Source organism: Haemaphysalis longicornis, unplaced genomic scaffold (genome assembly GCF_048455015.1).
Source record: "Haemaphysalis longicornis isolate Haplotype H1 unplaced genomic scaffold, Haemaphysalis longicornis Haplotype H1 scaffold_1, whole genome shotgun sequence".
Lineage (NCBI taxonomy): Eukaryota > Metazoa > Arthropoda > Arachnida > Ixodida > Ixodidae > Haemaphysalis > Haemaphysalis longicornis.
In genome coordinates, this window is record NW_027526203.1 from 383,589,414 (window position 1) to 383,614,952 (window position 25,539).

Genomic DNA, 25,539 nt, shown 5'->3' on the forward strand with positions numbered 1-25,539 from the left:
ATTCACCTCTGGTTAAACAGGGCACCGGCCGACCTTTGTGGCGCGTCTGAGCCGAACACACCCGGATCATTTGCTCCATCGAATGGACACCGTCTGAGGCCTGTTGGAAATTCATCTAGTGTACTTACAGATAGCGCTGAGCGTCATGAAAACGAATTTCTCGCGTGAACGGTACATAATGCATGGCATGTGCACGTTGCTTAAGTGCACAAAAAGACCGTTCATTTCTGCGTTGGCTAAGTAAGCTTGTAAGCACTCGCCTAAGAACGCTTGATGCAGCCCTACCGTGTTGAAATTTGAGATGCTGCTCGTGTTATCTGATGTCCCTGAGACGCGCGACTGGATTGCGACCCCCATCAATGAACTACTTTGGGCGTCATTATTTTACAGTAGACTTAAGTAGACATCGGCATTGTTAAGAGAGGCTGACAGTCTATGTGGCGTTAAAGTTTGCTCCTTCGGGAGTGTTCGCGACGAGCGGTGCTGCACTCGTTAGGCACGCGAGTGTCCCGGCGTACGCGTTGCATGTCGGCCAGTCGGCCGTCGAAAGCGGGGGTCCCAGGCGCGTCTCTTCTTTCTGGTCTCATCGGGAGCTCCGCGGCGGCGGCCCATCACGGGGCGGGTCCGCACACGGCACAGTTAATCAACCTTACTCCCGGCCGCGCCACAGTGGCTGGGGCCCCGGCCGGCGGCTGTCAGCCGCGGAATCTCGCCCGGGGCCAATCTGCCCAGTTTCCCCGCCACTCTGAGGCATCCCGGCCAAATGCCGCCGTCCATCAGCAGGGGCCCAGATCGCTGTCTGCACCGGTGCGGATACAGGGGCGTTGAAAACGCGCCGCGTGATTGATTCCGGACCCTACCTGTCTTGTGGGTTCATCGTGACGTGAAGTGACGAGCTGACAAATTCACGGGGCATTCAAGCAGGGCGCCACCGAGCTCGCTGTGGATGCTGTGTTCGCCAACGGGCGGCGCAAGCCCCCGCCACCACCCATGGCAACGATCGGGCCGCCCTGGCAGACTGCTGGGGTTACGCGTGCAGCGGTGCTGCTCCCCCGCCCTTGCCAGGCTGACCTCCCCCTTGCCTCGGGTCGCGCACTTCTGGGGCTGCCCATCAATCTGTGCCGAGGCGATGAGTCGTTCATAAGGTTATGCGTGCTCGTGATTAACTGCGTGCACTTTCTTTGGCTTCTGACTCAGCACAGCTACACTTTGGGCGGCTCGCTTGTGCGATAGACGGGGGCTGGGTCAGAGACACGGTTTTCTTTGCTCCCTTTTTAGGGCCCAGCCGCCTCTCGCGAACTCTGGTGGCCAACTCGTGCGCATTTTACCAGGATGTAATACAGAAAGCCGTGCTGCCTGGAAAGAGAAGCAGCACCAATTTTGCGAACGCAGTGGACTGCTTTACGTTTTCTGCGCTAATGCTAAACGATAATAACCGGCTCTTCAATCAGCACTGTCCCTGCGAGCCGAGCCATCATGCGTGCCCCTGTCTCCGGTCGCAGTGCGTAGTGAACGTGTGGCGCGCGAGCGGCAGCAGTCTTACCAAGTTCCGGAAGCTTGGGCGGCGGTTTGTCAATGCAGCGCGCTCGGTGTCGCTCTGAGCGTCGTTTTCCTCCGTTCCAGGTGAAGTGCCAGGGTTTCAACCTCAAGAACAAAAGCCGAGAACTAGGCAGTGACGTCCCAGGAGGCCGCTCCATCCAGATCGAGCTCGTTCTCTACAACCGGCGCAGCCACGGCAATATCCTGCTCAAGGGCAAGAAAGTGACCGCGGCTTCGGGAAATTCCTCCAGTAAGTCCGATGGCGACGCGACGCACCGCGGATCGCCGGTTGGTAGCATCTTCGGGTGCAAAGAAATAAACGAGCCTCCCATTCTAATAGGCCTCTTTCCTTCAATCCCCGCGCCCGTTTTTCCCACCCCTGCACACGAATGAGCCAACCGGCGTCTTGCCTCGTACACGACTCGACCGCAACACTGCAAATGACGCAGTATTCTTTGACGTCAAGGAAGCTTTGGCATCAAAAGCCGATTAATGACTAAATTTAAACTACGAATCCACGCTTCTTTCGCATTAACCAGGATTTATACTGCTCGGGAAACTATCCAAGAGTATACTGAAGTACCACAAGCCAGTGGGCTCAGTCCACTTCTGCTTTTGACATATATTAGCGATCTTGCATGTTGCGTCGCTAACAAATTTCGTCTTTTTGCAGACGACTGTTATATTCACAAAACCAAATAGCCGAGAAGAGAAAATATCATTACAAGGAGACTTTTCAGCATTTGAAAATTGGTGTAACGACTGGAAGGGGCTCTTAAAAGATCTTAGTGCAAAACGGTCTTTTTCCGTCGGCGCGTTAATAATTTAATTATAGCTACTTTCCTCGTGGTTCAGTGCTAGTACTCTAGATATTCACCTAACAAAGGGCTTTCATAGCCCGTACATATTAACCACATTGTTTATCCTGCAAGTAAATCACTCAGCATTCTTCAGCGCAATATAAAACCTGTCTCCTAAGAACTGAAATTACTAGTCTACAGAACACTAGTACACTCAAGCCATAAAATCCGTACAAAATTGAGCCCTCAAATCTCGGTTTTCAAACTACTAATCTAGGGTAACTTAACTAAAAAAAAACGCGTTTCTGTTTTACTTATGAGTCTCCTCCGAAAGCATGCCTGATTATCTCTTTTCATAAATATTATCACACACGTTTTGCCGAAAAACTACGCATAACTCGGCTAAGTCTCCCGAGCCGCAGCGAAAATAGATTTCAAGTATCCTGAACCAGGCTCTAAGCGGTCACATATTTACACATTTCCATTGTGCAGCCGAAAATTGGAGTGATCTTCCACAGAACTTAGCACAGATTGAAGACTTGGCACTATTAAAGCAATTAGTGTCAAACTTCAAAACCGATTAACAATTTTTGCTGTGTTCGTCTAGTTCCTACCAACTTTTTCCCCCTTGTGCTTTTTCCCGCATTTTCGCGGACGCAATTATATAGAGCATTTGTATGTCTGCATAGATATTACTTAGAATTTGTACTTTTTAGAAGTATTTTATCAGGATTTTCTCTACCTTACTCTTTCTTGTTTTTCCATAGTAACACCCCCCTCCCTTTTTTCTGCCTGTGAGTGTTAAACCTGGGCGTTGAACGTGTGCATAGTGTAATAGTTAGGAAGAACTAAATCTACAAGGGACCCGCCGTGGTGTCTTAGTAGCTAAGGCGCTGTGCTGCTGAGCCAAAGGGTTTGGATACCAGCCGCTGTTGTTTTTTTTTTTTTTTTTTTTTTTTTTTTTTTTTTTTTTTTGATGGGAGCGGGGACGGAAACGACCCCGCGTGGCGAGATTTCGGCGCTCGTTAACGGACCTCAGGTGGTCTAAATTAACGCGTAGGACTCCACTACGGCGCGCCTCATCCGCCAATGTTGCCCAAGTGGAGTTTCGGGGCGTATAATCAAAGTCAGACAGTTTCGGGCCCCTCTCTCCTCTCCCCCCCCCCCCCCCCCCTTCCCCCTCAAAACTTCAAAAGAAAAAGAAGGGGCGTATAACCCCGCAATTTCAGAATTTGCAGCAGCAATCGCAAAATTTTCGCTTAGATAGAAAGATAGGATCGGAATTAGAACAACGCGACTAATATTCGTTTCGTGTTCGCTTGAACACTAGCCACTCGTCTTTGCAGTTCTGCGATATAAATGCCTTGCAGGAAACTTATGAACACCGGACTCTGTCTAAGTTGGCAACGTGCTTTGGGTAACATTCGCCGCTGCGCAATATTCTGTATCAGCAGTGAACAAGCGTTTGTTTCGTGTCCTCACAACGGCGTCACTGCCGACGTCGTAGTCGCTCTAAGCTTGAGTGTCTCGAATTAGTAATACTGACAGCAGTAAAGCGAGGCAAACTAAAAACAAAAACAAACAGAAAACAAACAGGAATCCACAGGACTGGTGTTTTTGGGTGTTCCGCTTTCGCGTTGCTGGTTTTGCCTTCAGTCATGCACAAATTGTCACTGCGCTAATTCTGTCTCAAATAAATTTTAATCGACTTTCGGAGTCCAGGTAAAGAAAAAAACTAAGATAGAAAAAATTACTGAGAGTGTTAGGTAGGTCGTGAACGCTGGGCTGTGGTATCGCGTGATGCACTCGGCAAAGTCGAGGCATCTTGACCTTTGTCCAGACTACGGTGTTTTTTGTTTGTTCGTTATTCGCTTCTTGCACTTGCGGCGCAAGTTTCGTGGGGCGCTGTCGCCAAGCGGTCTTCGGCGCTAGTCAAGATTGCGCTGCAGCCTTTGTACTCTGGGTGCCATCGAGCCGCGCTTGTGTGCTCATCCAGATAACCCACTTGGACAACATAAACTTTCCATTCCGCCTAATCAAGCGTGTTGCCCTGATCTGCATGCTGGCTATCTGTCCCGGCGCTTGCGCAGGCAACGGGAGATAAGCAAAACAAGTCGTGGCTGTTTTTATAGCTGCGAAAATTTGCTTCAAGCGCCAACAAGGAAAGAAAAAAAGCCTGCGAGATAAGGTTCATTTGTATGCCGTATCGCTTGATGTCCATCCTGCTCCACAGTAGAGCGGAGTAACTTCGTTTTTTTGCCTTCTGCTCTACAATGCGGGCCAAGATTGGGCAGACGGACAGGGGCCATTCAGGGACACGTGTGTCACGGTTCATGGAGGACTCAGATATCACGGTCTAGACCACGTCTATCTTCGCGCGTCATCCGGGCGCAACACTTAGCGACGGCTGCGGGGCGATCAGCCTTTCGTTTCGCTTAGCGCGACTTGTGACCCTATGAGGATCTACTCGCGTGAGCGGACATTGTTAAGGTTAGATCTAAGTGACCCAGTTCGACAAGGGCAAGGGGAACAACAGCTATCGTCTGCCTTCTTATGGATGCGTTGTCGATATTATTGGATATTTGCGCTCAATACCGGACGACGCAGGTATTGCGGAACTCATAATGCGCGCAGTGTCAGGAATACCTCAGACTAATTTTTTCGTGTAACTAAAATAACGAAGAGCCTGAAACTAAGGAAAGTAAAGCAGTTAAAGCTCAGTTGACGAACAAAGTAAAGTTGAGAGCCTTTTCCTCCTATCTGCACCTCAGTTCAGAAGTGGCTGGTATATGCAGCTCACACACACTCCCTCAAGCAGACGTAATAATCACCGCGCCCCCTCTCCTGCCCCCCTCTCCTATCTCCGAACTGGGCTGTATGCGCCATGTTTTGGATCTCTTGCACGTATTCTGTTTCAGTCCTACATTTCCCCTAATGACACTCCTGCATGCACACTTAGCTTAACGAGTTTTCTACGTCAAGCTAAAGATGGAGGACAAAAGCGGGGAAGTCGAGTAGATATCTCCCCTATGTCTCATCTTCCGACGTATATGTCGAATCCGCTCATGGTTACAAATGTTACCAGCCGGAAGAAATCTTGCAAGTGATCAATAATGTATAAAAAAAATTTGTTTCACAATTTTATTCTTGTTTTACTGTTTCTGATACTGGTGAGATTTCCTCCATGATGGAAGCACCCATCTAAGATATTGTTCCTTATATATACTAATCCTAATGCATTTACAAAATAAACCAAATGATTATCGCAATTACCTCAATATTTATTAGGGCACTGTGGTACGAATGTAGCTTTCGCTTTCCGACATTACCGGTACAAGTGTCTAATAAAAATATCGGAACGCTTACTGACCTTCAAAGAGGCGGAGTTCCATTTTTTTAGGAAATTTAGGAAATCAAAGTAACCTTCGTAGTTCTCGACTACCTCTAGACGAGCTAATTTCTGGCCTTTGGGTTCAAAACGAAAGGGCGGTAGAAGGCGGGTAGCCCATCGAGTACTTAATTATATTACACACTAGCATGTGCGTCCGCAGAAATTTCCCCCAAGGAGGAAATTCGCACATGGGGTATTCAGGTAGGATGTAAATTATTGTGTGGAAAATTGAACATTACGAACGAAGGGTCCGTGCAGTCTCAAGGCATTCCCAAACAAAACGACCATTGAGTTAGCGTCTGCGCCTATCTTAACACGGAAAATTAGACTTTTTAGGGCCTCCACTCCAAATCCAAGGGACAGTACACCATAATGGCGCATGCGCATACATACCAGCAGTGGCAGTCAATAGATAGCAGGAAGATAATCGGTAGAAATGGGGTCAAACGTGAATACGGCACCGAAGTAAGGTCGTTTCGCTTCCGCTGTTCTCCCGCCAATCTCGCCAATCTCATTCACTGATATCCCGCTGGAAATCACACACGCAACCTCTGAACGACCAGATTAACCGGTTCGGCGCCTCTCTGCCGCTGCAGGTCCTCCACTTCTTAATAGACTTCCCTTGTGTGGAAATTATCGATATCTGAGCGGGGCGGGACGATTAATTTCGAGACGGGAGTACCCGTCCCAGTGCCTGTCCGCTAGACTGCTTGAGCTCGTTGCGGGGTGTCGCATACCTCATCCCCTGTGCTGTTACGCAAGCCGTATCGTTTTGTTGAAGTGTTTTGTTCGAACTCTTCGCCCACGTGTCAAGTACGAAATCATGAGACGCTGATAGCGCCCCGATGTGCGTGGTCAGCACATATCCTGCGTTAAAGGATATGTAAAGCACCGCACTACAGGGAAACGTTTTTTAAAAGTCAGATGCGCGTGAGCACATTTTTGCTAGCAGTTTTTTCACGATGACACTTGCAATCAGACCTGTAGTTATTCATGGTCTCTGATGCCTAATGATGCTCATAAACTTTGTTCAAAGATTCTGTTCAATGAAGCAGCCGTATGGGTGACCCAACACTTGCATGTTGGCAGCGAAAATTGTGAACAAATTGTTTTTCGTTATTCTTCGTCCTTTTCTCGCTACACCTTTTCTCACACTATTTTAAAGCTATTTGTTCCCTCCTGTCAGTAGCAGGCACACGTGTTTTTATATGCCTTGCGAGGCGCAGCATTGCTCTGCAGAAGCGTTTTACGAAGTTCACTGTGGAATGGCGCATCCCCCGAATCTGTGCCACGCATGCCTGAAAAATCTGTGCACATCGTCGGTCCCATGATCGCACCGCGTGACAGCTGAACGTCGCACGAGAGAAGGAGCGGAGGAGGTGGCTTTGAAAGGGAGGCCTCTGTGACGTTAGCCGTAGCTCATTGCGCTGGTTATATAACTGCGCGAGGGGCCTGTCAACTTTGGATATGTTTTAACGATGAGCTCGCGTTCTCTAGATGACGCCTTTCATATTCAAGCCCGCTTGCAATTGTGACATTACAAACTTTGGGCTGTGTGAGCTTTGGATCCAACAACGTTACTTAAAAGTTTTAAATGTGTGCGCATCGTTGATTTCTATTTACGTAGAAACATCAGCATGATATTTTTGTACTTACAATAATGGATGTTGCTAATTGTGCGAAGTCAATTTCGAGTGCATGATAACTTGTGAGAACAGATAAAAAAAATATCTGGAGTTCCTTCATCGGACATACACATGCGCTTCACGAGGCGCTTGTTTGTATTTTATTTTATTTTACTAAGTTGCACGACAGTGCTTACGCAGCGGCACACACTCAGTTGTACTCAAAAAAGAAAGTGCCGCAATGAGCTGTAAGCTAAGGATCACTTGAAAGGGCTCTTACGTGCGCCCTTGATGTCTGAACGCCTTAGCAAACACAGGACTCGCTGGAGCTTATCGCGAGTCCTTGTAACATGTTAATTCAGCTCGCTCGTCTGGCGTTGTTAAACACTCCCTAGAACGGCGTTGATAGGCGTCGCCTGGTGCACGGGCACTGCATGCAGCCGTCCGAACCGAACGACCATGTGTTTCGTTCTTCCGATTGGCGACTCCGTCGGCCGCGGCGGCAGTGGGGTTTGCAGTGCTCGACAAGCCCGATAGGCCGAAGCCGCCGATATCTGCTTAATCTATTACGTCTCCAAGGAGCAAGTGGCGCTTCGTATAAAGATTGTATTGACAGTGTGTAATGATAAGATTGTTGTCGTGGGTCAAGGTGACGTGCCGAATCGGCGTCGATACCGGCAGTCCAAAGTTTTCGCGCTCGTTCACGCGGTAACAATTTGTAAAGATAGGATGGATGGGACGCGGTTCGAGTGGCTTGTCCCAGTGGCTCAAGAGGATGTACCGGGCAGCAACAAGGAGCAGCACCGATCGGCAGCGCGCATTCGCTCACAGTGGAGAAGAGCATTCTTTGGAGGTCCACGGGCCGAATGGTGGTAGTCGGTGGCTGCTGGACCTGGTTCCCCTTCGGCAGGTTCGTGCGCCTTTGTGACCCGTGCTTTGCCAGCGCCAAAGAAGCAGGCCTTGTCCTGCCCTCGCCCACCCTACGGCGGCCCCTCTGCCGCGGTCAGTGCACGTGCCAGCCCCGTGCGTACTCAGCTCGCGGCGCCCCTCGAAACGTGCTCCCAAACATTGTTTTTAACTTGCTTTTTTTGTTCGAACGATATTTAGAATGTAGTAGAACGACCACACGTTTATTTACGAAAAATAAATAAGAACACGCCTGAACATTTTTGCCTACGAGGCCTTGGACAAGAGATGGGAATGAATGGTCGGGTGGGAGATAAGAGAAAGAAATTAAGCCAACTGAAAGAGGCCCTGAATGCTCGCTTCTCTGATGAAGTCCAGCAAAGGGTCAAGCACGCGTTTTCCGTGAGGTGGAGCTCCTGGTGGATGGACCCATAATCCACAGGGCACCGATTGGAGCGAGTCATGTAGCTTTAGGCAGAGTTATCTGTGAACACTGAGCGCTGAACAGTCCCGCAGAATACGTTGGCTCGAACACCGTCATGTCGAGGGACCCATCGGACCAGGTAATTTAGGCCACTTTTGTGGCTATCCGCTGCGAGATTTTTTATTTCACGGACAATGCTGCTAGTAGTAGTTTTATGGGAGCCTAGAGCTCAGATAGCGACATTTGGGTCGGTGTTATTTATTATGCCTCCCTTTTTTTCAAGCGTGCTTGGATGTGGTCTTGCACATGTTTAGTCAAGGCAAGTTGGATCGCCCTTGGCCCGACTTCTCGGAACAAAATTTTGATGTAGTGCAGATGGGTATTTGCGATTTGGTGTGAGACTCTACACCGTCCGAGCGAAACGCAGTCATCTGCTACTACGGTGTCAGTGTAGACCTGCAGAGTACGACATGTTTTGTTGTTTCGAAGAGGTGATCATGAACCTTACCCTCCCTACGTACTGGAGGGGGAGGGGGAGATGGAGGTGTCGCGACCGACGTTGTTTCTTGGCAATGCTTGCTCGAGTTGACAAGGGTTTCCTGCCGTGGTGGAACCGACAGTTCAAGTGGATGTCTGCCGGGAAGACCGAAACCGGTTCTGAGAAGGGGTCACGTGTCCACGAAGTCTATTAGCTTGTGCTTGTGCGTATTGAATGTTTTTGGCTTTGAATTTTGCTGAGATTCTAACGATGCGCAGAGCTGCATGATGCAGGAATGTTTTGCCAACGTTTCTTAGTAAAGTAGGAGTAGTTGATGCCGTGAATTGTATTTGACACAAACAACGCATCCCCAAATGTGCGCAAAGAACGCTCGTCGATTCTCCGTAATTTAGACAGATGATATTGGTCGCCCTCGTTGGGATGCTTCGGTGATGCTCTCCTTTCAGCCTTTCGCCTTTCATGTGCGTCGCAATAAAGGCGTTCCTTAAAGAATCCTGTCACGGGTGCATGAGCACAGGGCTGTGCGCCTGCTCCTGTTTCCACGTCTGCAGAAAAGGGACAAGAAGAGATGAGAGTGAGGTAAGGGGTGGGGGGGAGGGAGGGGGGGGGGTTCATGACCTTGCAGCTGAATTGTGAGCTAGGAGAACCGAGATGCAACGGGAGCGCCGTTAAGAACAACGCCATTCTGCCGATCCCGAAGTAATCGGTATTTGCCAAGCCCGAGCAACACGTGCTGGCCATACATTGCAACAGAAGCAGCGGATCCCAGGAAATTAGATGAGAAATGAAACAGCTACTTAGTAATGTACGAAATCGTGCTGTCTTGAAGCGGGTTAAAAATATGACAAAATTTTATACAATTGCTAACAGAAACAGTTAGATAAAAAGAAACTGGCTACGCTTGCAATAAGTCACGCAAGGCTTGAACCATGGCGAAGCTGCAGAATTTCTCTCCACATGAGCACTGAAGGACACATCACCACGCATTTTTACAAGTTTGAAATTGTTTATTTACATGTTCCGTCGCCGCCTTGCATTGTGCTAGTAGTAGTCATCGTCATAGGCATCGATATTGTCTTGTTCCTCATGCCGAGCATTACGTACGCAGTAACGCTTGACGACAGGTGGGGCGCAGCGGCGGCGCGTACTTGCACGACGCATGCGCGGCGTTCCTGGAGTCGCGTCGAGGTTCCGTGGGGCAGGTGTTGCGCCAGCCGTGGCGTTGTTGGTTGTTAGGCAACGCGAGGCGCTCCTCGGGTCGAATTATTCTATTTCTGAAACTGCCCCAGAGCTGGGCATCCGAAGATGCAGTGATGAAAACAGGAGTGTGCATCGATTAATAACCGCAGTGCTATTGATAGGTGGCTTTTAGCCAATTAGTTAATCAATGCTTCTCGAACTTTTAAATTATTAGAGAGGATGTTAGGATCTGAAATCTACTTAGGTAGGGGCTCAGGGGCTATGGCGTTGCACTGCTGACGACAAGATCGTGGGTTCGATTCCCCGTCGCAGCGGTCGTGTTTCTAATGGAGGCAAAAAACAAAAACAAAAAAAAATTCCTTGTGTCAAGATTTACGTGCATGGTACAGGTCACAAGTGAGTCTAAATTAATCCGTGGTCCTCTGCTACGGCGCACGTCATAGACGCGGCGTAGCTTCAGAACATGAAACACTATTGTAATTTATTTTTTTAAGATTCTGACCCACGTTCAGGAGGCCTCAATTCATCTCTAACCCTTCACTACCGCGTGCCTCCCAATTCAGGTGTAGCGTCGGCACGTAAAACCCAAGATATAATTTTTAATTGAATCTAATATCTGCTCGAACACAGACTTCTGTGATTTGCGCAGTGGCAGTAAACCGAAAAAAAAAACTGCATGCTTGGCCGATTTTGTGCTGTTTGTTTTGCCGTTTGGCATTGATCACGTGCACTAAACCGGCTTCACAGCGACTACAGCGCTTGGGTATCGACCGAAGTGTCCGTCGCAATCTTTTCTGTTCGATAGGCTGATAAGAAGCGAACAGTAGGCAGTATAGACACGTGTACGTTCGTATTGTACGTGACCAACGTACTGCAGAGTATTACGAGAGCTTTTGAAAAGCTCTCGTAGTTGTTAACATCAACAAGTATTGAGGCTCATGTACCCGAGCTTGTAATAAAAGGGAAGAACAAGATCACGGAGAAGCGGTCTGGGGTATTTCGCTGGCGAGACACCAGCCGTATGCTCTGCATCCCGATTGATTGAAGGGTTTTACGCGCCGACGCAGCGCAGGCGATGAGGCGCGCCGTAGTGGAGGGCTCCGGATTAATTTCGACCACCTGAGGATCTTTAACGTGCGCTGAGATCTCTTACACACGGGCGTTTTTGCTTCTCGCCTCCATCAGAACAGCGACCGCCGCGGCCGGGAATCGAACCCGCGACCTCGTGCTCAGCAGCACAACGCCCTAGCCACTGAGCCACCGCGGCCGGTTGCTCCGCATGCTTTCAGGGATACCTTAGCGCTTCATGTTCATAGTCGCATGTATTGTGTAGTTTAGCTGGCCATGTTTCTGTTGCACCCACTGGCTTAATGTAGATGTTCAGGCTTTGGGCTACGGCCCACAAGGACGCGGGTTCGATTCACAGGCTCCGAGGCCGCTGTTGGGGTGAAATACAGAACGAGATTTAAGTGCAGAATACTACAGAACGGTGCGAGATTTAAACGCATGTTGCAGAAGCCCAGATTTTCTAAACGGAATCTGTCGCCTTGCAGAGCGGCGCCAGTTCAAGGTAGCCTGGACGCGTAACACCCCACATTTGATTTTTCTTGGCTTTTGAAAATTTTGTCCAGCGGGGGCATCACGCTACCGCTCTGTCTGGGGACGAATACAATCGTTCACGTGCCTCTCTTGCTGATAGAAGTAGCAATAAATGAGGAGCGGTGCTAATCGATAAATCAATGTTAATTATCTCTGCCGTCAAAAGTACAAAACGGAGCTGAGCCGCAGTGCACAGCCGCAATGCTGTGTAGCCGCACCGAGAAAAGCACGGACGGTGGCAAAAAGAAAGTTTGCTCTGTTTTATACGGATGGGAACGACTCAGACAAACTGATTTATGCAAGCACGGTCGGTCTTTCGCGAGCTCTTAACGCGGTGAGCGAGCGCAGAGCTCACGAGCGCGTCCAGACCGGCCGTGATGCCAGCGACTCTAACAGTTTGTTGAGCGCGTGGCAGAAAAAATTCGCCGGCGGACTGAGCTCCGAGGAACAGGAGAAAACGGTGGGAGCAGCAGCTTTCTGCTCTACTGCACTCGGTCGCTACAATTATTATTCAGCTGGCGCTCAAAGAATGAAAACTAATAATGGCTTAGTCGAAACTTGAAACGCCACTTCTCAGAGCCTTTTATGTTCTGTGTGTGTATGAAAGTTCCTGTGAAGAAGTCAATCTCCGCACTTCCACTTTAGCTGATAATGCGAATGCCCCTGAAGCTAGCACCCCCCTCTTGCTCAACTTTTCAGCGCCGTTACTGTTCGATAAAGAATCGTGGAAGATATCTTTTTTCACTCTATTGCACGTTAGCTTCTCTAACTCGGCTCCTGTATACCGTAACACGGGGTCCTTGAAGTTACTTACGCGCATGCGCGTTGATTGCGGCCTTCCCAACGTTGTTCACGTGACCGGCACGCGCTGGTTAAGTCTAACGAAGTGCGAGGAAAAGTAAACTAGGCTGTCATATGGCATCCCTTCAATCGCTACTCAAAACAGCTCTTGCTGAGCTGGGACCTTGCCGGGTCTTCCCCGCTGAGGATGGCGAAACTTGCTTTGTGCGAGACCTGTGTAGTCTTCAGCACTAGCTGTTTGCACGCCCCGCTAGAGCCGTTGTTACGACACCGAAGTTGCCGCGTGAACGCGGTCGCGCGAGGGGGGCAAAAAAGAAAAAAAGAAAAAATCCGCACTCCTCGCGGCCGCTTGCTGACGGCTAATTCGGTTGCGCAGCGCACTCGCGTGCGAGTCAAAGGTGCTCGTGTGGAGTGCATCGGGCAACGCGGTCTGCCTCCACGAGCGTCGCGAGGCACGTGCCGTGCAGGAGGGTTTGGCACACGTTGTGCGGCCTGCGCTCCTTCTGGGTCTTCACCAAGGAGCGCCGCCGACGAAAAAACAACCCTCTCAGCAACCCATTTCATGCGGCGAACGGGAAGGTTAGTTCTTTTTGTGGCCTGACTGCCCTTATGGGCCGTTGTACGGCACAATACCCCAGCGAGGGCGGCGCTAGAGTTACTGCTAAGGGTTATTTCTATATATTACAAGGTGAGTATATCCAAACGCTCCGAAGTAGTCGTTATTACGCTATTTGAAGGCCTTCGTTGCAACTCGTAAAGAAAAGGCGCGCAAATGTGATTCAACGCATTAAAAACGCAGTCGGCGCTGCGCGGCAGAAGGTTATTTAGCGGAAGATTTTTCAGCCTGTGAGGCGACAATGCGAGCCGCTGACATAAATCAAACGCACAATTTCTGACTCTGTACTTGACATATGAAAGATTAGCATTTTCCGTGCTGCTTCGCAAAACCAATTCTCCGCCGATGTTGTTTATGCAGGCGGCGAGAAAAGAGGGCAACAAACGCGGCGAACGTACATCCTGGGGCCGATAAATCTTAACACGAAAAAGGAACAAATAGAACGCAGGACTGTGTGACAAATATGTCCGGCGCGTACACTTTAGGGTCAATCTGTCAAATATTTGCAGCGTCCGGCCACGCGCTGCAGCCCGGCGCCCTTGACCCGCGGTACGCTTTCCTCTGCATCCTGTCCGACGAGGGCATCGCTCTTGTACGTGCTTACATTCGGCGGGGGACACTTTGTCAGGCTAACACATTACGTGTGGATGTCCTGTTGTGCACCGTTTTGATCTTCAGAGGAATTGCTTGTCACGATGAGCGTCGCGTTGAGCCGTTTCTTACTTGTCCTTTTTTATTCTGACGCTCACTATGCACAGACGCATGAGTGCGCCCCCTGGGGTGTGAGTGATTCGTTTTGCGCAGTGCTACATCTAAGGCTTTATGAGGAATGCCGTTTAAATTATTCCTCCCCTATGAAGAGCTACCGTCTTAATCAGCGGCTTGTCAACACCACATAGTTTATAGGTGCGCTGAAATAAGCTAATGCACATGGTGTTCACCATATCGTGGTATCGGAGTCGCTTGTTTGGTAGGACAAGCCCGAGAGTGCATAGAAGACTACCAGATAAACAGACATCATTTCGTCTTCCGCCGAGGTTAACAGCTCGCATCGATTACGCTGAGCATGCAACTTTTAATTCTTTACACCATATTTGTTCCTTCCTACATTCCGTTATGTATATTCGGTAACTTACGCCATATTCGGACGTCGTTACCATACAAGAAAAAAAGAGAAGCAAAGCAGCCAGGAGGGGGTCGAGATAAGGATGTGCTTGAACCGGCCGTGACCTACAAAGCTTTGTTTTTTGCGTGTATTGCCGGGCACGAAGGAACGGAAAATGTTTCAGGGAGTGAACAAGCTGGCTGCGAGTCGACATGGTGAGTTGTTTATTGGTGCGATATCTGCCAACGGTCGATAACTCGGTATTGCGAGCGGCTTTCCACCGGCGCGTTACTTTAAAGCCGGGGCCATATATAACACCTGCTGAGACTTCCGCCCACTTCTCTGCTGACTCGCCGCCTGTGGGTGCTTCCACGCTGCGACATTTGCAGAAGGCTACGCGGACAGAGCGAACCTTTGAAGCGCAGCCTTAGGCGACCACTATATCGCACATCGAGCTCATAATTCTGCCCGCGCATTGAGGAGGAGCGGAACTGTTCTCCGTGGCTGTCGGCCAGGTCGCGATTTGCCGTGATCCACGCGGGGCGGCTGTTAAACCAGATTACGCTGCAGCGTACGGCCGTCAGCATATCTGCCGTGCTTCCAAGTGTGCGTTGCAATAGTAAAATAGTAAATGAGGGGCGGAAGCCCCCCCCCCCCCCCCTCCCCACAGCCTTTCTTTTTGTTTAATTTTTATCTCGCGTTATGCCGCTTTCATCGTCCTTGCGCTACAAGCCGGAAAGCTGTCGTGGCTGGCTCGAGTACGTGTATATTCTCGGCTCGCATCTCGATGTTCAAATGCACGCCCGCACGTGCAGCCCGTTGGCACTTCTCGGATTGCCTTTAGGTCGTTGAGGTATACAGGACCGTTGACTCTCGCGCACCTTCGTCCCGTTTATTACGTGGGGTCACTGTTTCTGATGGGCATGCTTGCCACGTGGTCCCAGCGGCGACCCATTCCGTGCGGAGAACGCTCGCGGTGAGGCCCTCATTTTCTGCGGGCCTCCACCTTCATTACCGCCTTGATAGAGGCCTCGCCGTTTCTCTGCCCTGCGCCGCTGAGCCGTTTCGCTTTTCCTTCTCGGACAAAACCTTGGACGTTTGTGGTGCTCAAAGTCCCTCGGGTGTGGTTGTTTCGAAGTCGAGCTCTCCTTGCAATTCCGGAACTGCACCGCAGCAGCCTGATATCGGCCGTGTCATCCTCCAGCCGTTGGCCTTCGATAGGAGCGCTTGGGTTGCATGCAGCACCGCTGACCACTGTCCTTTGCCTTCAAACTTGATCGGAAGCGTCTGGTGGCAGAGTACTCCTGAAACCGCTTTCCACTTTCTACATTCTGTCTGGATTCTGTAGGGTTAGGACATTACTATCTCCAGATGCCCTATTTCGCACATGATGGCGTCAGTTCCCTTGTTAATTTCGAATCTATTCCGCGTTAGGTCTCAGTACCTTCGGTCTTTTTTATTGCAGGGCATGTACCGCGTCTTTCTTCAACTGATTCTCAAGCCTATATACTCAAAGCGGGTAACGGCTCAGGTCCGCGAAGCAGCTCAACCAGCTCGCACGTTTCTGATGTGCAGTCAGCAATGAATGAAACGCAAACTGAAAATTTTGAACAAAGCGGAAATATTCCAACGGCTTTCACAGAGGCCGACTTCAGTCAGCACCAATTTGTCTAACTCGAACTATTTTGCTCGCCATTTGCTGCAGGAAACACGTTGCAGGTCAAATAACACTTGTGCCCCCAATGTATCTGGAACCTTCTGCACCCGCATAGTCGGGCAGTCTTTGCAAGAAGGGTTTAACGAGAAAGACAGGTGAACAGCTCGCCACCGCATTGTAGGGTTGCCTTGCATGGTGATGTTGTCACGACGCATGCAAACTGGACAGTCAGAAGTTCGATACCTTTATGTTTACGCCTGTCCCGCATTGTACAGCACAGTTTTAAGAAAATGAGCAATGCGATGATTGCCTCAAATGTAAAAAACAGAATCGTGTTTTGCCAAGTTATGCTTTCATTTTGACCAACGGTTGCCACATGTTCGTAATGGTTGCGCTGTGTGGGTGGGATAAGTTTTGTTTTTATGGAATCAGCGGTTGTTGAAAAAAAAGTGTGGAAATATTAACTTTTTAATGAGACAGAATAAATGAGTTACGAAACGATAATTTCAGATGCATGCGTGAAGTTTCACCGCGCATTCCATCAGTACTTATAAACCAACCACGTCGCCCCTATTTAACGTGTATAAAAGTAACACCCGAAACGTGTGCTTGGGTTGACACATTTTCATGTTCGTAGTGTATTCATTGTGCGGACTGTAATACACATAAAGTGGATCATTCTGTAGTGCGGTAAGAATATGTCGTACAAAAGTACCAAGCAATTAATGAACGCGCGATGTGAGTTCAGCAGCAGCGGAAGATCATATTCAGGTTATCATTAAGCAGACAGCCATCGCCATCACGTATCAGCGTACATTCTTTAAAACCGAAACGTCTTTGGGGTTGAAGTACCTACAGAGCGTGCATTTTGGCGTTTACGTTGAGCTTAATTCATGGCCAGTTCGCGAACAACACCTACGAGCCTCTATGTTGAACTGCTTCTATAAAACTAGCTTTTGGTTTGCATTACGCTTCCAATCATGTCGTCCTGCATGAGGTTGGTTTTCCCCCATTGTGAATATGCGTGCAGTGAAACACTCTTTTCAGAAAATTTTGAATTGTGTGTTTGACGACGTGAAAACGTGTTAGTCTCTCGCATACTTCTGCCGCTGTAAATAAATATTTGAGCCCTCATTTTTGCGTATAAAACAAGGAGGTGGTGGGAGGAACGAAGGGTTATGCGAAAGGGTATGGCGAAAGCTGCTACGTTTTAGCAGGGCGTAGTCTATTCGTTTCGTCTTCATTTACTGTTTCCTCCGCATGGTATCAGATCAGGTGCGGAACAGCTACACTGAGACCGCTGGAAATACGCATATCAACGTCAGATGCGCTAACACTTCCTTCTATGTGCACTCATTTTTTGTGTGTCTCAATAATTGTAGGTTTTGATAACACACTTTGCCAGCACGCCCTAGTGAAGGAAGCATGGGCTTTGTGAGAAGGGCTAATAATACCCGAGGATGGGCTGTCGGTGGCGTCTCTTGAACACATTGTCTACATTTAGAATCGCTGCGTCAGCACTGACCGATATTCCTTTACCATCCATACATTTCAGCTTATTGTTCTCATCGCCTTATCATCGTACGCACCTTATTAGAAGGGCGAATCGGATAGACGTTGCCAAAAATACATTGGAAAAATACATTGGACAACGTATTGGAAATACGTTGCCAAAAATACATTAAAAAACTACATTGAATCAAATAGTTACTCAGAAGAAAAAAAAGTACCTTCATTCCCCTGTTGTAAAGATTTCATACCCTTAAGCGAGTACAATAGAGCAAAAAAAAAAAAAAGATACAGAAGTACCGTAGCGTTCAACACAGATGCAACGGTGCGAGCGAATTTGCTGCTCATTCTGAGGATCTTCATTCGGCAAGCAGGAAGCGGAGCAGTGAAGTTTTCTGCTGCGTTTGTCTTCAAAGCGCTTTGTTCGGTTCACGTCAGAAGTAACCGTGATCTCACGCGAAATATCTGGGTAAGTGCTGACTGCACGCCCGTCGAATTTGCAGGACAAATTACGGGGACGTGAAAATTCTTCAAGGGAATCAGGGTTTCCAGCTGCTCTCTAAGTGTGAGTGTTCTGTTGCAGTTACTATATTGAATACGGCCCCAGGCGCGAAAGAAGCCAGAAGAAAAAATACCGGGCCATCTCTACTATAGCGTGAAACCTGAGGAGGGGCGAAGCAAACAGTGTGCGGCGGTGTTTCCCACAGCCAAATCGCTGCTAACAAGAAAGTGTCTATCGCAGAAATGAGCCTTTCTGGAGCCAACGCGCGCCGTTGCCTCTCTCTTGCCACACGGCGCGCGCTGACTAGGCGCCGGAAGGCGCTCCGGTGGGAAGAGCAATCGCGCGATTGCTGAGGCGGTGGCGCCCTCTCTTGCGTTGAACAGGATTTAAGCAATTAAATGAGAGACAGGCTGGCCGTGAGTTGTCTTCGTGTCACACGCCGCAGCATGCTAAGTATGCTTTACAGGAGAAAACCTGGCGTTTGAAACCAATTATGAGACGGAATTTAACAAATTTCTGCGATTAATGCAATTAAATCCTGATTATGACTATATTTTAACTTAGTTTAAATCATGTTAGCTTATTTTGAACCGGTTTTATTCATTATATGCTTGTTTTTTGACCATCGTTCACAACTTGATTTACCGCGGTGACAGGAGATGACGACGACAGGAGACGCCGACAGCCCGAGCCTCTAAGGTGCTTCTTCCCTAATAATATGTTTGTTCCGACTCAGGTTCGTCAGTTGCTCAACACCCGCGAAAGCGCGCTCTTTACTGTTTTCTCGGTAACTTTTATAGAAGCGCAGCGGAGTGTGACTTTGCCTTGGAGCCTCGTAAACCGAGCGCCAACCCGTCCATGGCCGACTCGGGCGAGATATAGCCCCTGGCTTTTGCCTGGAGTTGTTTGCCCAGCCCGTCAGGTTCCTCGTGATTCCCCCGATCGTTTTACTCCATCTGACAATCACGCTTGCACTCGTGTTTGTGGACCACTGCAGTTGGCGCACTCGCGTAGTGGGAAGTTTCGCGGAAAGATTGCGCAGTGAGCAAACAACGACGAAGAGATAAACATGGCAACGCGTTCAGTGTTGTATGTGTGGAGGTTTTCCCCGCAACCAGGGTGCCCGTAGTTTTCGACGCCTCACACGCGCCTTTGGCAGATCGTAACCCCGTGCGAACAGGTGGGAAGGGAAAACGTGGCTGGTGGCAAGAGATGCGTGGCATTCGTGTTTGAAACAATTGTTGCGCTTCCAGCTCCGACAGTAAGCTCAGGCGACGGCCCAGTTACGGGGGAGCTACGACGTCCATGGTAGCTCGTGCGGCAATGACACCGCTGTGATAACGTTTACTGCTTACGAACTCGTGCTTTGAATCTGTTTGCATCCAGCGAGGTATCTCACGTGCAACACATTCACGCTGTTTTTCACCCCCTGAGGTAGTGGCGCTTGGCGAAAGATGCTATAGCATCTTTCGCCAAGCGCCACTATACAAAGCTCGTACAGGTCCGTATACGGACCTGTACGAGCTTTGTATAGTTCCTACGTGTAAGCGTGTTTGTACCTTATCACGTTTCCACCGGAGCTTAATACATAATATATTTTGGGCAGTTTGATACGTACAGATCAAGACCGTTAATGTGGTACGTAAGTACAAGTGAGGTCATAAATTTCCAAGGCATGGTTGGCCCATCGCCGGAGAATCGTAATTTGTCTGATTACCTCCCAGGAATGACCACGTTTTCATTAGTTGTTGAATGCAAGGTATTATGATTTTTTTTCCCCGCAGCTGTGTTTCAAGTGCATGGCCGAAGTCTCTTGACTGCTTTTCCCTTCTGTACTTCCATTTAATTTATGCGGGCGAAGCCTCTCCCCTCTCGGGTCTCCAAGAGTCCATTCAGGAGAGCGGCCGTCCCTTTAAAAACACACTGCCGCATGAAGCAAAGGTCGATCGAATGTGCGGCTAAATTCTTCGTGGTAAAGACTAGCGGCCAGAGGTCGTGGCTCTCTGGGAATCAAAGCAGCGGCAGCAGCCGGTTTGTAATTGCGCGCTCCGGAATGGCGGCACTTGTCTCACATCCACCGCCCCCTCTCTCGCCGCAGGCAAACTGGTGCTGACATCGGTCGGCATGGGCTCCACGCTCACCATTCATTCCAACGGCACCTTCCTGTGTTTCAACAAGCTCGGCAGGCTCGTCAACAAGGTAAGACCTGTCACTCGGGCTCTATTAAGACATCTCGCCGAGTCCGCCCCCCGTATTAGGGCTCATTAGGGCGCCCCTATTAGGCTAAACACTCATCCCGGGCCAAGCCTGCTGGGCGGCCCCAAGGCATTTGAGCGCTGGGCGCCACTTACGCCGTAACAAACGACGTCGGCTTCGTCACCGCGGCGGCCTCTGTGCGGACCAAAGCGGCGGCGCGCACGCCACTAGATTTACTGCCGCATCTTCCAGCATCCCATTGCGCGCGCAACAAGTTTCCGCCGCCAGTCATGCCAGACGGACATCGGCGGCCAGCATGGGGGCTCCGTTGCACCTCATTGCCGGAAAAACGCGCGGGGCCGCACGAGGGCAGTCGGCGCAAGCGGCAATTTGCGAAATCGAAGGGGACGACGTATTCGTTAGCCGCGTGTGCATGCCGAAGGCTCGGCGAACGAGTTCCAGGGTGCCTTTTCTTTAATGGCCCGTGCCCGCAGATTCTGTGGCGCTGTCCCGGTAGCCGCTCCCGCTCGCGGTGCGTAAAAGCGCAGCCCGCACGCCCTCTCGGTTCCTGCGGATACGAACGGCCGGAATGGATTCTCGGAAAGTTCTCTCTCGTGTCACCTCAGCCAGCGCCATGCATGAATGGCACTTTCCATTGCCCCGGCTGAACCTGGACTTAGTCCGCGCATTTTTAGAGCGAAGCTGTATACCGCTACCAGCCAATGGTTGAATGGCCGGGAGACGCCTTGCGGCGAAGCCCATTTTCTCGCGAATGCTCTTCAGCTCTCAATCTAAGTGTACGTATCGTGGCAAAAAAAAAAAAAAAAAATATGCTGAGATTGACCACCAAGACGACTCTACCGTTACGCCGAGTTTCATTTACTTGTCATAATTCAGTTCACTGTGCAGCTGTAAAGATGTTGAAATTCTGGTCTGTCGCCAATACATTGGATTTTACGGGGGGCATGGGGTTACCAGAAATAAATGTGACGTGTGTTTTATCGGATCTATGCTTCAACAAATTACATGACAATTGATCGCAAAGACGCCTCTACTAACACGCCGAGTTTTATTTTCTTTTTGGGATTAATTACGCCACCATGAAGTAGTAAACCACTCGCAATTCCTGCCTGCTGTCAATATCAGGGCTACTACGGCATGGTTGCAGGAAGTGGCTGCAACTATCCGGAAACAAAATACTGTGACTTTTAACTGCTCGGATGATTGCATAACCGTGGGAAGTTCTATCTGAGCAGATACTATATGGATAACTATCGGTCGCAGTTCTAGTACGCATGATATGGAGCTGCCATTCCAGCTTCATTCCAGCCATTCTAGCAGCCTCTCAAAGCTACCATGAAACGGAAAGCCCCATGTTTGACCTCTAGAATGATAATAAAAAAAAGTCCTTTCTTGTTTCATTAGGCTAGCAAACTGAGGGGTATATGTTATACCTCAATTTACGAACCGTCGTGTGTTTCTTGTACTCGTTTGGACTGAGCCATGGTCCACCGTGTTTGGTGTCGTGCTCCCGTTTGGCTTGGATGTCCAACCACGTTCATAGCGTGAATTGCGGTCCATTGTTTCGTTTTTCTGAGGTTCCTGTGGACACCTAAGAGCAGACGTTGGCGAACTGTGGATCTTCTCCTTCATAAAAAGTGATGCCGTTCGATGATTAATTTTTCTTGCCGAAGCATCGTTCGGCTTCCTGCCACAGATTCGCGGTGTACATGCGTGTGCGCCACCTATCGGGTGTAGTGGTCGAAGCTTTCGAGCTTGCAATGATAAACATGTGTAATTAGTCTTAGCTGCATCTCTCTCTCTCTCTCTCTCTCTCTCTCTCTCTCTCTCTCTCTCTCTCTCTCTCTCTCTCTCTCTCTCTCTCTCTCTCTCTCTCTCTCTCTCTCTCTTATGTTCAGTGCAGAATGAAGGCCTTTTCTACTTTTATTTTCTTCCAACCGCTCCTGCCTGCAGTGTGCGCGTATACTTTTTGCCTTAAACTTCCTCACCTCGTCCATCCATCTAGTTATCGGCCTTCTCGTGCTTCTAGTCCCGTTTCTCGATAGCCACTCCGCTACCATGGCGGTCCAGCGGTTCTCTGTCCAGCCTGACTCCCTTTCTTTCCCCTCCTGATTTCAGCTGCCGAGCACAGACAGACTAGGAAGTCGCGCCCGCCCATCATAAAGTCGTGAACTCTGGCTTTGTCACCCCTGCAAGAGAGCGAGAACATAACCTGGAACTAGCGACTGCCGTAGTCACTCGTACGTTGTGGTATTGAATAGTGGCTCATTTTATTGGCAGCCACGCTAGCCAAATTTTCTCCGGCTCGCCTTTCCTGCTTGCTACTCTCTCGCTGGTTGTTGCACCATTAGCGTGGTCCTGGCGTGAACGTGGCGCTTTTCGGGCGGCCGACTTCTAAAGCACGCTTGAGGGAAAAAAAGGAAAGAAACATACAAAGAACTTGGAGCGCTTGTCTGATCGTGCATCGTTTTCTTTCTGCGCGTTTCACTAATTTTTTCGTTTCCGCCCCCTATAAGGCACGTTTTTCTTTTCGTTTTTTTTTTTTTTTTTTTCGCATCTTGCCGTCGGTCGGCCTTGTTCGTTAGGGTCGAGCGTGAAGCCCCGGGAGTTCGGTGGTGTGGACGTTGTTTGGTTGGATTCGGCGGGGCCGCCGAAGCGCGATATCGGCCAGTCGAGACAGCCAAGTAAAAAGGTAAACACCGCGGGCGCCGGAAAACGTGGCGCTCGATTCGTGGCCCCGGCTTCTTGCCCACTGTGGTTAGCCACGCACACGCGGCAGGGTGACGTGCGCGCTCTTGCCCCAAGATAAATGCGGCGCTATTTGCGGCAGTTTCGCATCCGCGTTTTCTCCGCCGCTGCTCGCGCATGTCGGCCGCCGCCGCGCGATGGGAATCATCCTTCTTTGCCGATATTGGCGCCGCTTTCTTTTCTTTGCCAGCGTTCCTCGTCCATCGTGTATTACCTTCCGCGCCTGCCGCTACAGCCGGCTCCTTTCCTCCGCCAGCTCCCCTGACCTGTTCCGTGCACTGGGATTCTGTAGCTGCTCGCAGCGCCTATCAAATTTCGCAGGTATCAAGGTCGCAACTGGGCTCTTCACGCTCCCTTTATCGCGATAATTTTCCCAGCATTAAAGCAGCGAGGGAAATGGGCCCAGGGTATCGAATTATCCCCGCATGGGTGGGCATCGAAAGGCGCGAGAACAACATGGGAGCGCTTCGAGGTCTGCGTGAAACCATGCAGCTCCTTTCGAAAGGGAAATCGCCTCGTTCCGTGGGTGACGCACGGGCGTGGAAAACGATCCGGGTTGTTGCGCGTATCGATAAGAAGTTGTAGCCTGGAAGCATCGTCTCGCGTCCCCTTTCGCTTTCTAGTGTTCTTCCTATTTCAAACGGCGTAGCGTGGTTCACCAACGGATCCGCTCCGGCTACGGCGCTGCGTGGTGAAGGCGAAATGTGGTAGCTCGGTTGTTCGCTTTTGCTATTCCAGGGAGCTTCTCTTTACACCACCTTTGCTCGCAATGCCAAGGGCCTTATGCAAGGGCTGGGAGCGCGAGTGTAATGCAACTCGAGTTCTAAGCCAACTGGTATTCAGCGAATTGATGTTCCGCTAGCCGGGACCGCTGGACAAACGTAGTGCAATTGTAGGGCCGCTCAAAAAGCGGCCATCTAGCGACGATGAGCAGGTGAAAGATTGACACTGTTCTCTTTTCTAGACTCTACTTTTACGAATGAACAAAACTATCTGCGCCTGCAGTCATTACCAACGAAAAAGAAGAGCGCTACTTGGCCCATATTTAGTTAGGACGCGCTCGCATTTCTCCCTTTTGTAAAACATCAGTTTAACCGGTCGTCGCCTATAGTTTGTGCTATATTCGCCCGTTAAAAATCCCCGCGAGTAAAGGAGCAATAAAATATCCAAATCCAATTGTTCCCACTTTCATTCTAGATTGTGACACGGCGTAACCTTCAGACAGCTGTACTTCATTTGTTTTATTTTCGTGATTTGCGCTCGGAATTATCTGCTGATAGGTATTCATGAGGTAGCGTGTGAAAGCGGGACATTTTGCGCGTGCAAAACGTTTAGAACTCGGCTGCCCTGCCTGAAACGACGGGTCGAGAGGCACATTACAAGAGGCACATTGCGAACCGTTCTACTAATACCCTGCATGTTCTGCAAGCAGCATAAGTGCTGGTTGCAACTATAATGGTTGGTTGACTAATTTGATTGTAAGGCTTAACACGCCGAAGCAGCGCAGGCGATGAGGCGCGCCGTAGTGGAGGGCTCCGGACTAGTTCTGACCACGTGGGGATCTTTAACGTGCGCCGAAATCTCGAACAGACCGGCGTTTTTGCTTTTCGCCTCCATCAGAAAAGCGGCCGCCGCGGCCGGGAATCGAACCCGCGTCCTCGTGCTCAGCAGCACAACGCCTTAGCCACTGAGCCACCGCGGCGGGCGCAACTAATGGTACTACAAGGCTGTACTGAGCGTTTGCTAGCTGGACTTGCTGCTGAGAGATTTCCCTGGGTATTAACTCTACGTCACAGGGCGGCTCAAAGGGAAATCACTTCGTGCCGGAGCTCCCGGACGGCAGCTTGGCTCTTTTCATGCATTGAAGGAGCCATGAAGACATTATACAACCTTTTCTTTTATCGGAAATATCGCGTAACGCACTATGATCTCGTTTTACGGAAAACAACGCTAGAGTCACCGAAATTAATGGCTTGTTTCACCACACCAGTACTGACTTTGGCGGGTAGCGGAAAACAAGTAATCAGTATATATACTGACCACGTTTGAAAAGTCGTGGTCGAACAGGGATCTGGAGTGGGTAATCGCCAAACAAAACCAGGAAGCCTCGTGTGCCGGACGTGGCCATGGGCTCCGTTCTCGTTTCAGGCGGTGATACTCCTGTTCGAAAGATTATTGGGCAGAATTTAACAACTTGAACCCCACTGAACTCTGAGTAATTCCGAAAATGAGAGTGGCTGAAGCTTGATCCTTAGAACCATCGCGCTGTTACAAAAGCCGCCCAAAGACTGTGCCGCTTCCCCGGCTCTTGTGGCTTTAAGCTGTTGTAAATGTTTATAATCTGGAAGGGATTTTCGATTTCACGCGTGTGTCGCACCTTAGCCATTTGTTAATTGTTTAA

At 49.7% G+C, this 25,539-nt stretch overlaps 1 protein-coding gene across 5 annotated transcripts in view; it reads left to right on the plus strand.

Moving 5' to 3' along the window:
* The window catches only part of LOC144155216 (uncharacterized), a 112,606-nt gene that overhangs the window by 79,136 nt on the left and 7,931 nt on the right, over positions 1 to 25,539 (plus strand). For all 5 annotated transcript variants that reach the window (XM_077686533.1, XM_077686531.1, XM_077686535.1 and 2 more), the window contains exons 3-4: positions 1,624 to 1,789; positions 20,272 to 20,372. In XM_077686533.1, coding sequence (XP_077542659.1) covers positions 1,624 to 1,789; positions 20,272 to 20,372 — 267 coding nt within the window. The remainder of the gene's footprint in view (positions 1 to 1,623; positions 1,790 to 20,271; positions 20,373 to 25,539) is intronic.